This window comes from Panthera uncia, chromosome D4, assembly GCF_023721935.1.
Source record: "Panthera uncia isolate 11264 chromosome D4, Puncia_PCG_1.0, whole genome shotgun sequence".
In the NCBI taxonomy this organism is placed as follows: Eukaryota; Metazoa; Chordata; class Mammalia; order Carnivora; family Felidae; genus Panthera; species Panthera uncia.
Genome location: NC_064807.1, coordinates 46,228,376 through 46,244,071, shown reverse-complemented (window position 1 = coordinate 46,244,071; position 15,696 = coordinate 46,228,376). Strand labels below are relative to the sequence as shown.

The 15,696-nt window shown below is 37.1% G+C and overlaps 1 protein-coding gene across 5 annotated transcripts in view; it reads left to right on the top strand.

Moving 5' to 3' along the window:
* The first annotated feature begins 1,000 nt into the window (after positions 1–1,000).
* ELAVL2 (ELAV like RNA binding protein 2) overlaps positions 1,001–15,696 on the top strand; it is an 84,480-nt gene continuing 69,784 nt past the window's right edge. For 4 of the 5 annotated variants that reach the window (XR_007455774.1, XM_049621965.1, XM_049621859.1 and 1 more), the window contains exons 1-2: positions 1,005–1,091; positions 3,939–4,182. Coding sequence is in view for 4 of the 5 variants with exons in the window: in XM_049621965.1 (XP_049477922.1) it covers positions 1,020–1,091; positions 3,939–4,182 (316 nt within the window). In the remaining variant the exon portion in view is untranslated. Of the gene's footprint in view, positions 1,092–3,938; positions 4,183–15,696 lie in introns of all 5 variants that reach the window. The other variant, XM_049622049.1, reaches the window with a different exon arrangement.

Here is a 15,696-nt window from a genome sequence, read left to right as displayed (position 1 = left end):
ATAGATACCCAAGTAAAATATGTTTTTGGCCCTCCTTTGTTACTCATTGTATATTTTCAGAGACTTGAGTTTTTCTGAATATTCTGTTGACCATTTAAAGGATCTGCATATATGGCTAAAATGTAAACTTTGGCTTTTGTGCCAATATTGTGGTTCTGTTTAGTATTTGGGCAAGTTGTAATAAGTGGTAAATGGCTCATTAACTATATTGGAGGCCTCATAGCAGCACTAATTTCAAATCGTGCTGCGTTTACAATTTACATATTAAAAAATATTCACTTGATTTCGTTCAGGGACAAAGCTGACATCCTGTATAAGCATTACTCCAAACAATCCTATTTATTGGTCCAATTATTTCAATTGAAAGATGCTGGTTTACTGCCTTTTAGTATATGTGAACAATTCTCAGTGAAACTGTTAGAGATCAGTTGGACTATAGTGGCAGAATAACCTCACAGGGTTTCAATTCACTTTTAATTTTGAGTCCCAGGATTAAGGATCATTTATAGTATAATGTAACAGTGTGGGCAAATATAGCTTCCTTTAATGCCTCTCTGATATTTTGGGGAAAAAGCACTTTTAGTCAAAGCATTCACTTACGAATTGCATGACAGCCTTTTCTCACTATAAATTTCATTCACATTTCCTTCCTTCTCCCACATCCTTAAAAGACAGGACAGCATGCAGTGTTTTGCTTCATTTTATCTAAAATTTTTTTTTGAGATGTGGTTTAAGGTAGTTCTTGAGGATAGATGTCAAGGTAACTAGTTAATGCTGTTTGAAAATCAGCCTCTTAATTAAAAATGCTTAATTTGTGCAAGAAAACTACATGTTAAAATGAATTTGGAAAGATTAGATTGGAATTGCCTCAAATTCAATTAAGCCACACTGCATGGACGTGCTGGGAATATCAATACAATCACTGTAAATTTTGTACAAACTGATTTGTTGCATTATCTTGCTCATCTAACATACGGTACTTTTTGTGTCCATATTGCAGACGGCAACTCCAAACTAACATGGCAGTCAGACTGTGTGATGTGGCTTCTCTGCTTAGAAGTGGTTCGTGGGCAGCAGAGCCTTGGACTGGGGTCTGTGGGATTTTTCTTAAATTCTGTAGGCTACTTTTTTTAGCATGTTGCAGGAGTGCTGAGGCCATACCAAACACTTGAACTTTTCATTTGGCATACTAATTATTCTTACATTTAACCTATTGCGGTATGGCCATCATTAGGATTTAAAGCACATTGCAATTTTAACCACAGTGGTATATGTAGCATCAGAACCATGCTTTTGTATGTAACTTTTTATAATCAAAATTAGGATTTAGTGCAGACTCAAAGAAAAGAGTGACAAGCTTTTTTAAAAAAAAAAAACAAAACAAAAAAGTTTTGGTATGGTCTGAATACTAAGTTACCGTAATTCTTTACATTCTGTTTACTATGTATTTTTTTGGTTACTAAATTTTGAAGTTATTTACAATTCCTGATGCTCAAAAAAAATTGTTGAAATTGTAAATCTGGCTGAAAATTATTTGCCCAGTAACTGTTGAAAGAGTTTGCATTCTGTGAACAGTTGTGTTGAGCCTATCAATGGAATATGCATTATTTGTAAAATATAGCACATTAGTATCATTTTATTCTGAGCAGATGGTCCTATAGCTGAGAGATGCTGTAATTTTCAGCACACACAGCCTACTGCAGCTGTTCACTTGAATGTTGGCTTAGGAGCTCATTCTTGCCACCTGAACATGGAAATAAATGTGCAATTAAGTGAGGAGTGTTTGTTGTCCTTGCTAAATCCTGCTAATTTCAGTCAATGAACACTTTATATTTCAAATGCCATCCCAATGAGTTAAGTCCAAATCTCATATTTGGGGTTCACATAGTTTCTACACATACCCTAACTTTTGAATAATGATTTGTTTTAATTGGCTTTGGCCACTCTAATCTTGAGACTCTTTTGTCTTCATAAATGCTGGGCAAAGGTAAATTCCACAAGAGTTGTGCTGTGGAAAGTGACCCACAGCTAATATTCTGCAGACTGGAACAGTTATGCTTTGTTAAGAAATTTGGAAACTCCTTTCTCAGTTTCAGATAAATTTGTTAATTATAATAAAATGCATATCTTTTTTTTTCAGATTTTTTTTTTCTTACAGATTTCCAAAGATTTATTTTCCCTTACTCCTTTAAGTATTCCCTGAGAACACTTAACCAAGAGAGGTAGCTTGCAACTTGTAGAAAAACCCATTTCTTTGAAAAGGAAATGAAGTCATAGAGAGTTAGTTTGTTTGATATTTCATAGGTGGCCTGGATTTTGTCTCCGATTTTTTATCATGATAGCACTGATTCTTGTCCAGTCTGACCAGTCTTAATCTGGTCAGTTGACCAATCTCAATCTGTCCTATGCTGCCTTCTTTTATAAACATCTCTTGGCAGTAGAGATTTCTTCCTGTATGCTTATCCACTGTTGCGCCCTTTTATTTTTCTTAGACAATATGCTTTTTAAGAAAAAAAAAAAAAACAACAAAAAAACTTTTTTCTCTTGTAACACTCTTTCCCTCTACTTTGCTTTTTAAAAAATTTTGCCTTAAATTCTTTGCCTTTTATATGTAAAGAAGTTCCCTAAAACTAGCATTCCATCAATTCAGAATTGTCAGTTTTGAGAAGTTGTTCTTTGTGGAGATGAGAGATGCATTGGATGAAATATAAAGGATAATTCTTTTAGTGATGCTTTGATTTTTGGATTTCCCCCAATCTTGGCTGTCCAAAGTAGATAGCTATTGGAAGATGGTTTTAGAAAATTTGGGGCCGTGGTTTGTGACTCTTTTGCTTAAAGAGCATAGCATTGATTTTTAGGAAACTAGATCCAGATTTTCTTATTAATGAGTAGATTTTTAGAGTAGCCTGAACAGTTTGAGGCCATTTCCCCCAAATCTGCTACTTATCCGGTATTTGGAGTTTATAGATACTTTATTACCTGCATTTCAACAGGCTTATGTGCTCAAATGAAAATTCCTTGGGCTGGTCTGTTTGCAAAAGTTGAAATCTTTATATTGTTGTTTTGGTGGACTGGATAGGTTTTTGGTTTTTTTCCCTTTTAAAGTCACAGTCGAGGCAGAATGCCATACTGCATTGTTTGGGGATTTTATTTTGATGCTGTAGATCAGTTGCCTTGTTGGTGATCTTTAGCTGCCAAGGTTGACAAGAATGGCTTGTTAGATTCTACAAGGTACACTAAGTATGCCGAGCTTCTTTTCCAAGTTATCCTACAAATAAATCCTTTTCATGCCCTAACACTTAACATCAGATATTTTTCTTAGTTCTTACCAACAGAAGAGGTATAAGATATTGTCAATCAAAAACATTTTCAATATGTAACCAAAACAGTACATGTTGACAAATTTATATTTTTTTAAAATACTCTTACTCCTTGATTTTAAGTTAATGGATGTCTGTCAGTTTTAGAATATTGAAACTCTTAGGCTAACTTGAAAATCTCTTCAAAGTTAGGAAGACCATTTTTTGGTTTGTTTTTCTGATAGCATGTTAAACACTTCTGTCTTGTAGTATGTATTATATAGTCAGGGTTTAATTCCATGCCCTTTGGTACTAAATTTTCTCGAGTATGTGGACATTGCAGGTGAGTAAGGGTATATGAGTAGACCCAGAATGTGGTTCTAGAGAATGTTTAACATTTAAATTGTGCTTTTATGTGCATGTATGGCATATGTATGTGAAAGTATAATTGTGAACTTAAATTGACTAGCTTAATATATGAAGTAGAAATTAGTGTAGGCGTTGCACTTTTTGTTGAAGCTTTGTTGTAATTTCAGCAGAACGACTTGCATTTAGTGACACATATTTACATTCTTGGTTGGAATCTCTAATAGTTTATGAAATATGAATTCTGACATTTCTTATTTTCTCTGTTTTTAGCAGGTAATTGCTGCCATGGAAACACAACTGTCTAATGGGCCAACTTGCAATAACACAGCCAATGGTCCAACCACCATAAACAACAACTGCTCCTCACCGGTTGACTCTGGGAACACAGAGGACAGCAAGACCAACTTAATAGTCAACTACCTTCCTCAGAACATGACACAGGAGGAACTAAAGAGTCTCTTTGGGAGCATCGGTGAGATAGAGTCCTGTAAACTTGTAAGAGACAAAATAACAGGTATGCAATTTTGTATAGGTTACTCACCTTTAAAGGATTATGTTTCAAGGTGTGAGAAAATAATGGGTTTTCTTCTAGTAGGTCATTCAGTGATGCAGTTCTACACGTCTAGATACTCTGTTACTGACTACATCAGCAGCATGAAACTTTGGTTTTAGAGTTTTCCTTTTAAAGCATAAAATATTTTTTATGGGCAGTATATGTTATAACTAGACTTTCATATACCCTGAACTGTATAATAACATCTTTGAAAACTGTTTTAAGAATGTGTGTATGGGACAGAAAGTATCATGTTGACCTTTAGTTTTAGTTCCTGAGCTTATATGATTTAGCATTTTAACAATGAGTTCTAAGAAGAATACTCTGTTTGGAAGAAGGAAGAAACCTCTTAAAATGTCTTTTCCCTTAAGTCTGTATAGTCCTGCTTATAATATATATGACAGAGTAAATGGTAGTGTTCACATTGTCAATGTATAAATATTTGTACTGATATAATTTGAGTGCAGTAGGATCTAATGTTTTGTTCCTTGATAAGTAAAGGAAAAGGTGGTGTAAGAGTGTTTCTTTTATCCTAAAGATAAAAACGAAAGGATGGGTAATTTGGCCTTTGATACTACATTTTGAATATTAGGTAGTGGAAAATATCCTTAGAATTTTGTAAGATTCAACTAAATTCTTAGAAGAAGCCAAAACCTAAACGAGGAATATGTTCTTGGGATACAAGAGTTAATGCTTCCGGCAGGAGTTGTTTTCAAACATGGAAAATGTGTGAAGTGTACAAAGGCTAACTTTCTCATGCTCATGTTAAAATTGGGTGATGGTGTATATGAAATTGCTTTACATGGCTTGTAACTCCTACTATAAAACTAAATATTTGAAATGGGTAAAGAATACCTACAGGCAGTGTGAAGAGTTGGACCGGGAGTCTGAACTTTAGTCAGTTACATGACTAAAGTCATGCTCTTGGCCTTTATTACTACCTTTTTTAGCAAAACAGTATCTTTATATGTGAGTTTTGCAACCTCTTTGACATAAATGACTATGTGTTAAATGGCATAAAGGCCATGACATCAAGGATGTGATTTCTGGTTTGATTGCTTAGTAGCCATCCCTACTGTTAAAAAACAAAACAACAACAAAAAACCCATGAACTAGGTATATAAAAGTTGCATTTTTTGTTATGATACTGAGAGTATATGAAAGTATGAAACAAATCCTATGTCGTTTGTATTAGGCATCTACTACAGAAAACATCTCAAAGATTTTTATCTCTCATCTCTGGTCAGTCTTGAATTGTGCTATTCTTTCTGAAGTCCTTTACGAGAACTGTTTTATGGTGCAGGTGGATAAATTGGAATTGTGTGTTTTTATACCCTTTGCCTTCCTGTCTTTAGTGTGATAAATAGTGGTGGTAGAGCCATAGTGCGTGGTGATCTGAAGTACATGGGTAGATACTGGCAAAGTGCATTAGTATTTGCTGTCCATTTCCTTGACCCCTCACCAACACCCTCCTGTCTTTTCAGTAAGATGGGGCCAATTAAGTTTTCCACCATGGTAAAATTTCTGTTTATAACCTCTGGTAAGCAAATGGAGTACCCAGGAAAATCCATAGTGAGCATGAGGGTCAAAAGATGTTTTCTAAACTTCATTTCATGAGACACAGCCGTACTTGTTCTTTAAAACGAATGTTCCATTGACAGACAAGTTTGAGAAATGCTTCCCTTGATAGTTTCCTATTTAAGAGCCAAACTGCAGATCATCAGCATATTACAAACCACATATTAAGATCCTGCAGTAAAGAAACTAGTTTTCTGGCCTTATTTGACCACAGAACTTGTTTTAGGGGATATCTCCTTAATACTAGATTTACATTGAGCGTATAAAAGCTTTCATTTAATTATCAGACAATCTGAAACTTCTCTGTAACCTGTTGGTAACAGTAAAATATGTGCAGGTTTCAAATATGAACATCTATGATAATGAGCTGTATAATGGATTAAAAAGTTGAGTAGGCAAGTAAGAACACAAAGGAACTCTTCTAGTGGCCGTGTTTTGACTTAGCCCACTGACATCTTCTTAGTATGGGTTAAAACAGTGTTTGGAAGGGTCTGACTCATTTAGCTGTAAGCATAGATTACCTCAGATACGTTGTTTTTAATTCTGAGTGTCTTAGTAAATATTTGTATAGAACAAAATAGTCCAGTAAATGGTAGGTTTCTAAAACTGGATTTTGAATGGTTGTACTTTACAAAGTGGGCCTATATTTCTAAGAAGCTACTATTAATACATCTAGAAAGATTGAAAGAATGTGTGAGGATTTGGACTCTGCCCTGTGGTGTTTAGCATTAGCCAATTTTTGTAGTTTCTCAGTACACATTTTTAGGGTTAAATTTGAGTTCCTGGGTCTAATTATCCAATTTATCCTACCTCCCCGGGAGCTGCCAGGCCAGCTCTTTGTATTCTGTTTTTGTAAGAGGCGGGCATTAATTGTTTGGGTTGTAAGAAAACTATGAGATAACTCTTTGGGAAAAACATCTAAGTTGCTCTTTGTCATTTTTCTTAAATCTTCCCTTATTTAAAGAATGCCAAATTTAGGAAACTGTATCTCAGGTAAAAAAAAAAAAAAAAAAAAAAAAAAAAAAAGGTCTAGTAGGAAAGTGTGTGCCTCTTTCCTAAGTCCTAAAAAAGAGTGTATAATTTTTAGATTGTTTTGGTGTTGGCAAATTAATGTCACTATTTTGATAGGATGAGGATTAGAGCAATACATTGAGAAACCTCTTCAGTAGTAAATATAGTAATCTTCTTTTTGGCCTACATTCTATTTATTATGTTGTTTTTCAGACCCTTTCTTTGGTTTTGTGCCCAGCTTTATGCTTCATCCCATTTCCTGTCTCTAGGCATTCGTCATGAGAAGCCACTGCTGCTTGTACAGTTTAGCTGATGTCGGTCCATCTCTTTTGAGTTTATGCGCTTCAGAGTCCTTGACACCTGCTGATGCTGCATTCTAGAGGAGTGAAATAGATTTTAGGATGCAAGGAATCAGTAATAGAATGTTAGAATCAGAAAAGTCCTTGAGGTGACCTTAGGCAGCTCCCTCACATAACAGGTGAGCTGAAGCCCAGGTTTGTTTAAATGACTAATTAGTCCAAAACCACATGGCTATTAAGCAGTAGAGTAGGGACCAGAATTCTGGTTTTCTGTTTTTTCCTGGGATATTTCCTCCTCGCCTTTTGTTGGAGGCCAGAACTCATGAAAAATGAACTTCAGGACTAACTGATGAATTTATAGTGAGACCCCTAACTTGTATAAATTCACCAAGGGGCATCTTCTGGTGTATGTGTCATCTTCAGAAGGGGAAGGAGAGATTTTTGAGAGTAAAGGACTGAGGGATACATAAAATGAAGAACGTCCATGCTTCTCTAGAAACTTCGTAATCTGTAGTTTTGTATTTGGATATTATAGCCCAGTGATTCCTAAATCTGGCTGCACATCCTCCTGTGAGGGAGTGTTTAAAAATAGAGATTCTGGAGACCTTGGGAATCTGTTGTCAGAAATCTCCCCAGGTGATTTTGACAGGCAAGCAAGCACTTTTGGGAATCACCCTTTTAAAGTAGTCAGTAGAGTACTTGCATTGGAATCCGTTGGGATGACTACTAGAAACGCAGCTTCCTGGACCATGCCCAGACCTACTGAATCAGAATCTTTGAGGTGTAGGGCCTAGAATGTTCCATTTACCTGGGAGTTACTCACTTCTTTTCCTGAACATTTTTCAGGGAGATAGAACCAGAATTAACCAGGTTTATCTGAACTCTGGCTAGAGATGGGAGAGTTGTTACAACCACAGTGCCTAATTCTGTGGTAAACTAAGTTTCAGGCGCTGCCCCCTCCCCAGCATTGGTTTCTGATGCGTTAACTCCTAGTATTCAGTACTAGAGATGTCAAAGTCACTAGGCTGTGTCTTTACTGAACACCTGACCTGTCCCTGAAAGGGTGTGTGTACATGTGTAATTATTTTTCAGAATTCCAAGAGAGCTTGTTCTGTCATTGTTACTTTTCCTTTCTTCTAATAGAAGAGCAAGGGAAGTTAGTTGAAGACCTCAGGTCATGAGTGGTACTCCTTTTTGTCTTGGTGTGATGGCTTCACTCTTATTCTAGGAATTGTTTGAGGTGGGTCCTGTGGCAACCCCATCAGCTGTGAACTAGAATCTTTCGTTCAAAAAGGAAAAACAAAGAGCTGAAGGGGGGCACCTGGGTGGCACAGTCAGTTAAGCATCCCACTTTGGCTCAGATCATGATCTCACGGTTCTTGGAGCCTGCTTCAGATTCTATGTCTCCTTCTCTCGCTGTCCCTCTCCCACTCCTCCCTTCCTCCCTCCCTCTCTCTCTCTCTCTCTCTCTCTCTCTCTCTCACATGCGTACGTGCTCTCTCTCTCCCTCAAATAAATAAATAAATAAATAGACATTAAAAAAAAAAAAAAAAAGGCCCAAAGAAACATATACAAACTATAGGTGACCCAAGAGGGACTTTGCCACTATTGATTACCTCTCAATAGGCAGTGCCATCTGTGGAAACACAGACTCCTCCCACCTTGTTTTGCCTTAGGGCCTGTGTGGTAAAATCTTTTTTTTAACACGAAGGTTCTTAGCCAGATTTGAGTTATGTCTGTTGCTTCCTGAGAACGTTGAAGTTAGTTTTGATTGTTGTTTTTGTTATCAAAATAATGTGCTTTTCAAATTTCATTGTAATGCCATTGTATTCTTCCCTTCTCTTTTTATTTGTTTGTTGTTTATCAAATAACTGACAGTTTTTATTTTATTTATTTTATTTAAAAATTTTTTTCTTTTAATGTTTATTTATTTTTGAGACAGCGAGAGACAGAGCATGAATGGGGGAGGGGCAGAGAGAGAGGGAGACACAGAATCTGAAGCAGGCTCCAGGCTCTGAGCTGTCAGCACAGAGCCCCACACGGGGCTCGAACTCATGGACCATGAGATCATGACCTGAGCTGAAGTCGGACGCTTAACCGACTGAGCCACCCAGGCGCCCCTTATTTTATTTTTTTAATTTATTTATTTTGAGAGAGTACGAGCAGGGGAGAGGCAGAGAAATCCAGGGGAGAATCCCCTGGAAGCGGGGCTCAAACTCAAGAACTGTGAGATCGTGACATGAGCTGAAATCGAGTCCAATGCTTAACCGACTGAGCTACCTAGGAGCCCCTCCCCTCCTTTTTTTTTTTTTTTTCCCATAAACAAATACAATCTTAGCTTCTCAGAATTGAAACAGATAAATGGTATTTTATTTTTCTAATGCATGCCTTCAAATTTAATAGCACTTACTACTGTGATGAAGTCAATCAGAATGAGTGAGCCTCAGGCTGTTTTGCTGAACATTAATTTGAAAAGGTGGTTGTGTGTGTCAGTTACAATCCTAAGGTTAGTTGTTCAGTGTCAGTAGTATCAAGAGATTAAGAATTCTGATTCTTTCAGACAGATAGTTGAAGAGGGCAGAGTGGGTGGCTGGCTGGGTGGTAGCTTAATAAACACCTCACTTTGCAGACTCTGGGTACTGTTTAATTAGAGATTTAGCAGAAAGGCTGTTGTGTGCTCAGGTCTTCACAAAACAAGACAACTTGGCTCTACAAGGTAGATGCTTTGGTGGTCCCTAAAGTATTAACTATGGAATGCAATACGTTTGAATATAGCTATTCTTAGATTTTAGTGACTAAATTTGTATAAAGTGATTTTGTTGTTGTTGTTTTTGGTGGTGCTGAAGAAACTTTATGTATATTTATCAATATATATTTAAACCTAATTTTTTTTTTCAACGTTTTTTTTTTTATTTATTTTTGGGACAGAGAGAGACAGAGCATGAACGGGGGAGGGTCAGAGAGAGAGGGAGACACAGAATCGGAAACAGGCTCCAGGCTCCGAGCCATCAGCCCAGAGCCTGACGCGGGGCTCGAACTCACGGACCGCGAGATCGTGACCTGGCTGAAGTCGGACGCTTAACCGACTGCGCCACCCAGGTGCCCCTAAACCTAATTTTTTAATTGCACCTTTGTCTTTTCCAATGGTCATGGCTAATCAGTCATTTAAAAATTTGATGTTATTACCATAGAAGCTTTTTTAAAGTTTTGGGGGAAAGACTTTAAAATTCTTCTATGTTCATTTTTTCCCACTCAAACCTTGAACTGGAGGTGTTTTATAGAACATATTTCTGTGTCAGCATTGATTAATGTAGATGATGAATTTCAGGATGATGAAATTAAAAATTTATCAAATTTAGGAAATTAAATATGGTTCTTTACCATTATCAGGGAAGAGAAACTTTTTCTTAGTTCTCTTAGTTACATTCACAGGCCCCCAGGGATTGAACCTAACAAAGGATAGATTATACAGTGTTTTATGTCAGTTATATCTCAATGAAACAGGGAGGGGAGAGATTTAACAGAAGAGGCACACAATTTTTATTAGCATTATATGTGCATTGGAATTCACAAAAAAAGAAAAATAAGTGGTTAGACTCAAGGCTTATATACCATTTTAACAAAGGAAAGGGGGTTTGGGTTCTGAGGCATGATAAATTGTGAGGAAGTGACCAGGAATTTACAAGGGGGAAACTAACAGAAGGTATTGAGCCATTTTATATTTTAGCAAGGTTTGTTTGTTCATTTTGGTGCCAACTCTCCGTCTCTGGTGGTGAAAGTTTCTCTGCTCTTTCTGGCACAGAGGAGGGGGGGACCTCTGCCCAAGGGAAATTTGTGATTTGCTTTTTAGGCAGAAAAGAATAGGGTAGAGAACTCTTTTCTGTGTCTGTTGGTTCTTAATTGTCTTCTGTTTGGAATACTCCTTAGGCAAAACTAGTGTATTTGGGGTGATATCGTCTAGGACCCTCTTATCATACAGTAAATTAACTCTTGGTTAACAAACCTAAACAGAAAAGGCTCTTGGGATGTCCCATGGTAGTGCAACCTGAAATGGCTAGTTGCTGGGAAGAAAAGATAACTGTTGTGAGGATATAGAAGAGTTTGAAACAAAATCATTGCTGATTAACTTCTCAGTCATTGAGATTTCAGTTTCTCTGATTTTCTTGATGTTGATATTTATGTCACTTTGTTTTATTCCATTAGAAGAAAATGAAGAAAAGTATTGCAACTCCCTAGAGCTGATTACACATTTTTCAAAAGCTTTTTAAGAATATTTACTGGGAGAATGAGGTTGAATCTGTTGTGCAAATGAGGCTTAGGAGTTTCGATTCCATGCCTTCTTGACCCATATCCTCATTGGGGCTTCTAGAATCATGATATTTGTCTAGTCAGTAGATTAAGAGCACGTGGTTAGTGCCTTTGACTTGATTCCTTTATTAATTTGATACAAAACACAAACATTGTTAATGCATTCAAATTAATAGAAAATGTGGTTGAAGTTCTTCTGTAAAGAGTTCTCCCCTTGGGGGCGCCTGGGTGGCTCAGTCGGTTAAGCCTCTGACTTCGGCTCAGGTCATGATCTCACAGTTCCTGAGTTTGAGCCCCGTGTTGGGCTCTGTGCTGACAGCTCAGAGCCTGGAGCCTGCTTCGGATTCTGTGTCTCCCTCTCTCTCTGCCCCTCCCCTGCTCATGCTCTGTCTCTCTCTGTCTCAAAAATAAAGAAAACATTAAAAAAAAATTTTTTTTTTTTAAATAAAAAGAGTTCTCCCCTTCAAATTCAGCGAAGTGTGCATGCTTGTGTGCTATTTGCTATTGCAAATCTTTTCACACTTTTTGTTTGTTTTTGTTTACTTCTGCATTGGGATTGGTAGCATAGAGTAGAAATCACTTTCAATTTATTATTTAGTGGCTGTCCTAATGATGGACAGATAATATAGATGAGAAAGAAAATGGCGAAGGCAATGGGAGAAGAGCTGTTTTTAAATTCTGATACAGGATTTCTTCTTCCTTTTGTAATCCATACAATGTTAAAATCCTGTCTATCCTCCGGTGTGAAATTGACTCCCTTTATGATATACTACAAAATAAACCTGTTTCTTTTGATGGTTCGTTCTTCACTATCATCTTATCTATTGCACTACCTTTGTAATAGCCTTTTTTTAACTTTCTAAATTATGAATAGAGCAAAGCATTTTTATTTTGCACCTGTTGGAACATTTCTTTTTAAATGTTTCCTGAACAGAATAGTTGGTCATTGAAACTAAAACTGTGCTTTACAATTCGCCAACTTCTTCTGAGCTTGTTCTAAGTTAATTGACTCAGTGGAGTGCATTGCTACTACTGAATTTTGAGAGCTGTGGAAACCCTCAGCGCTTGCCTTTTCAACTAAAAAGGTCAGCTTTAAAAAATATTTCCTGGCATTTTACTTGTGAGTGTCGTTTGATTTGATGCAGTGGCTTTAGTTAGCATGTTTTACTCCTTAAAACGTGGTTTCGCTTTTTAAAGTTTTACAGTGTCAATATTTTGACACCCTTGAATGTCCTTTTATTGGTGATGGTTTCTGTCATCAACTGTATTCTGAGGAGCTTTAAAGCTGTAAAGCAGCATTGGCAGCTCTTCCAAGTATTGTGAAGAAACAGATCTCAGTTAAAACGATCTTTTTGTGATCCAACTACTCAACCTTATGTTGTATATCATATTTAGTTCATTGAGGGGCAATCATTCTACATTGTTCCAAATAAGAGCAAAGATTCTTATGCTGTATACCTCCTTCACAAGGGGGGTGGGGCACGTGGGGATGCAAGATGGAAGTATTCAATTTGAACTGTGTTCATTGCCTTCCTTTGTATCTTTCCTTGTGAAATGGACTTGAATGCAGTGGTAATAGGATTTACCAAACCCCTATGTACACTAGGGTTGTTATTTGCTTAGCTTGGGATCAAGTTCTCAGGATTAACATTGAAACAAAATGCCTGCTACTCCCCAGCTAGGCAGTTGGCCTAATGAGGCTATTTTAGAAGTGTTAGTTTAGAAAGACCACGGTACACTGAGTCCATATCCTAGTCTAGCCACTTACTAGTCTAGCCACATAATGTAGCCTTATGGGAGCCATTTGCCTCAAGTTGAGTTTCTTATAGAGTGGGTAGCATACGGGCATACTCTTTCTCTTGTCTCCTTCTTACCAGTTAATACACATTCACTTATATGACAGTTGCAGACTCTTTTTCCTTAGGTAAAACAATTTTTGAAAAAAATCTTCAGAGAGATCTATTGCCTTAGAAGTCTTATGATTTCTCAGACATCACATGGGAAGAAGAATCCAAAGCTAATGTTTTGTTCTTCACTTTCTAGGTGATTTGAACAAGATAATTGATTTTCTAGGGGTGGGACAAAGTGGGAAAAGGAAGTTCAAGGCAAGACTTGGGAGCCCAGAAAGATGATTCATGGTACTACATCAGTCTCCATGAACTAGAGTGATGGAGCGTGGAGTTATTGCTCTGTGTGGTATTGTGTGCGTGTTATTCAGAATGAATGAGCTTAACTTAAAATATGAAGGTACTCTCGCTGAGCTTCCCCAGTGGTCTATTACTGGCGTGGAAGGTCAGCAAGTTGTTAAATTGAGTCATGAGGTACTGGTTAGATAAAAAGTAACTGAGCCTTATTTTCACTTTTATGGACATCTTCTTCCCTAAAATTAGTACCCCTTTACTATCAGTTGTAAACACTATTACCAAATACTCTGATTTCATAAAATAAGACGTTCAGGTAGGGAAATGCAGAGACCTGTATGTTTGAATGTTAAGAAGCCCAGTGTTCCTATAGTGTTAGCAGATCAGAGGACTTTAAGACAAAAAATTGCTATCTCTTTGTTTTCTCTTTGTTGGAATATTCATTGAAAACATTTAAAGCCTTGCTTTTATTCAGTCGCCACAGACTTTACAGATTTCAGTTTGTGTAAGGGGGGTGGCGATTTCCACGAGGGCACAGTTAACTTAGCAGATGCAATTTTACATCGTGTTTTCCTTTTTTTGTTAAATCCGTATGCATATTGTGAATTAGAGTCTATTTTTAGCTCTTAATGAGTTCTTTTCTCATCATTGTACTTTTTGTTGGAACTCTGTTTTCTACATAATGCTTTGGTTTTGAAGGGGGAGTGTATATGGCTCACAAGTCCTGTAATCCACCCCCAACCTCCTGTCCAGCTCAACAGAAATTTGCATTTTTGCATTTGAGGTGATAGATCTCTTTATTTTTTTTTTTTACTTTGTAGACTAGTTGCGGTGATGTCCTTGACTCTCCACAACCTGTTTGACCTTTGGGCTTTATCCTGAGAAAGTCAAATTCTCCTTTTAAAGTAAGGTTTAAAGGAGGCACAGCAGCATGTAAACCGGCAAACCTGAGTCATTTCATTGTATTCAAGGTCACTGGAGCCTGAGGGAACAATTTTATTTCCCCACATTTTGATGCTTTAAATCCAGTCTTAAGGAGCCACCAGGTCAATAACACAGTGGCCTCCTAGGCACTGTTTTCTGAATCCTTTTTCCTAACCCTGGTACTGGTCCCTGAGAGCTTTTTTCATACATCTGAAAGGAATTAATAGTTTGCTTTTCATCTACTTTAAAATGTATTGAGTAGGCTGGTTATAGTGTGTTAAATCAGTTCTCCCAGGGAGTCTGTGGGACATATCATCAGTATCAGTGGTTTGGGGGCAGTCTTCAGTTTTTGAAAAGATCAAATAACTGTTTTTATCTTTTTCTTTTTTATATTACTTTTATTTTTTTCACTAGTCACTGATGCAGAATTGTTAACTGTAATTGTTTGAAAGAATATCCAGTGGTTTTATGTTCTCACCCTGCAACCTGTTAAGATATTTATGTAAGCTTAAAGGATTACAATGGGATATCTGTTCAAGTAGCTTTAAGTGGAAACATGGCATGGAGTTCGGGAGGGGGATGGCGTGGCCAGGGTATCACTAGGTTTTAGGAAATGATATGGAAAGCCTTTGAATTACACCTTCATTAGCCTGTAGATTCTACATTCAGAGAAAACAGTTGCTTTGGGGACGATAATAGTCTCATGTAGCTCCTGGTCACTTTGTGTTTCCTTTGGAATTTTGCTTTACCTGTTTTAACATAGATGAAAATGACAGAATGGAAGCAAAGGGACAGGTTAGCTCTGTGAGGAATAATGGAATCCAAGGTCTTGGGGCAAGAGGCAAGACTGGGAAGTCATTATGTCTGACTGTAATGTAAGATTTTAAATTGGAGGGCAATCATGTGATAAGATTTGATAGCTAATGTAGTTATCACTGTGATTAACCTTTAGTTTTTGTTTCTGGATATTCAATCAAAAGCCTTGAGAATTGCTGGGAAGGAAAAGAAATTCTGGGTTAATTTCCATGTTTTAAGAGTGCAAGGGCTAAAAATGAAGATGTGCGAGTAGCATGGAATAGCATAATTGAAATTTTTAATCGTATGTTTAATCTTTCATATTCTGGAGGCTTACGAAAAAGAATGTGTCCCTCTCTCTTTCTTCAGAAGAATGCTGTTTAGAGTCAAACTTTATCTGAATCTCAGCTGATCTCAGA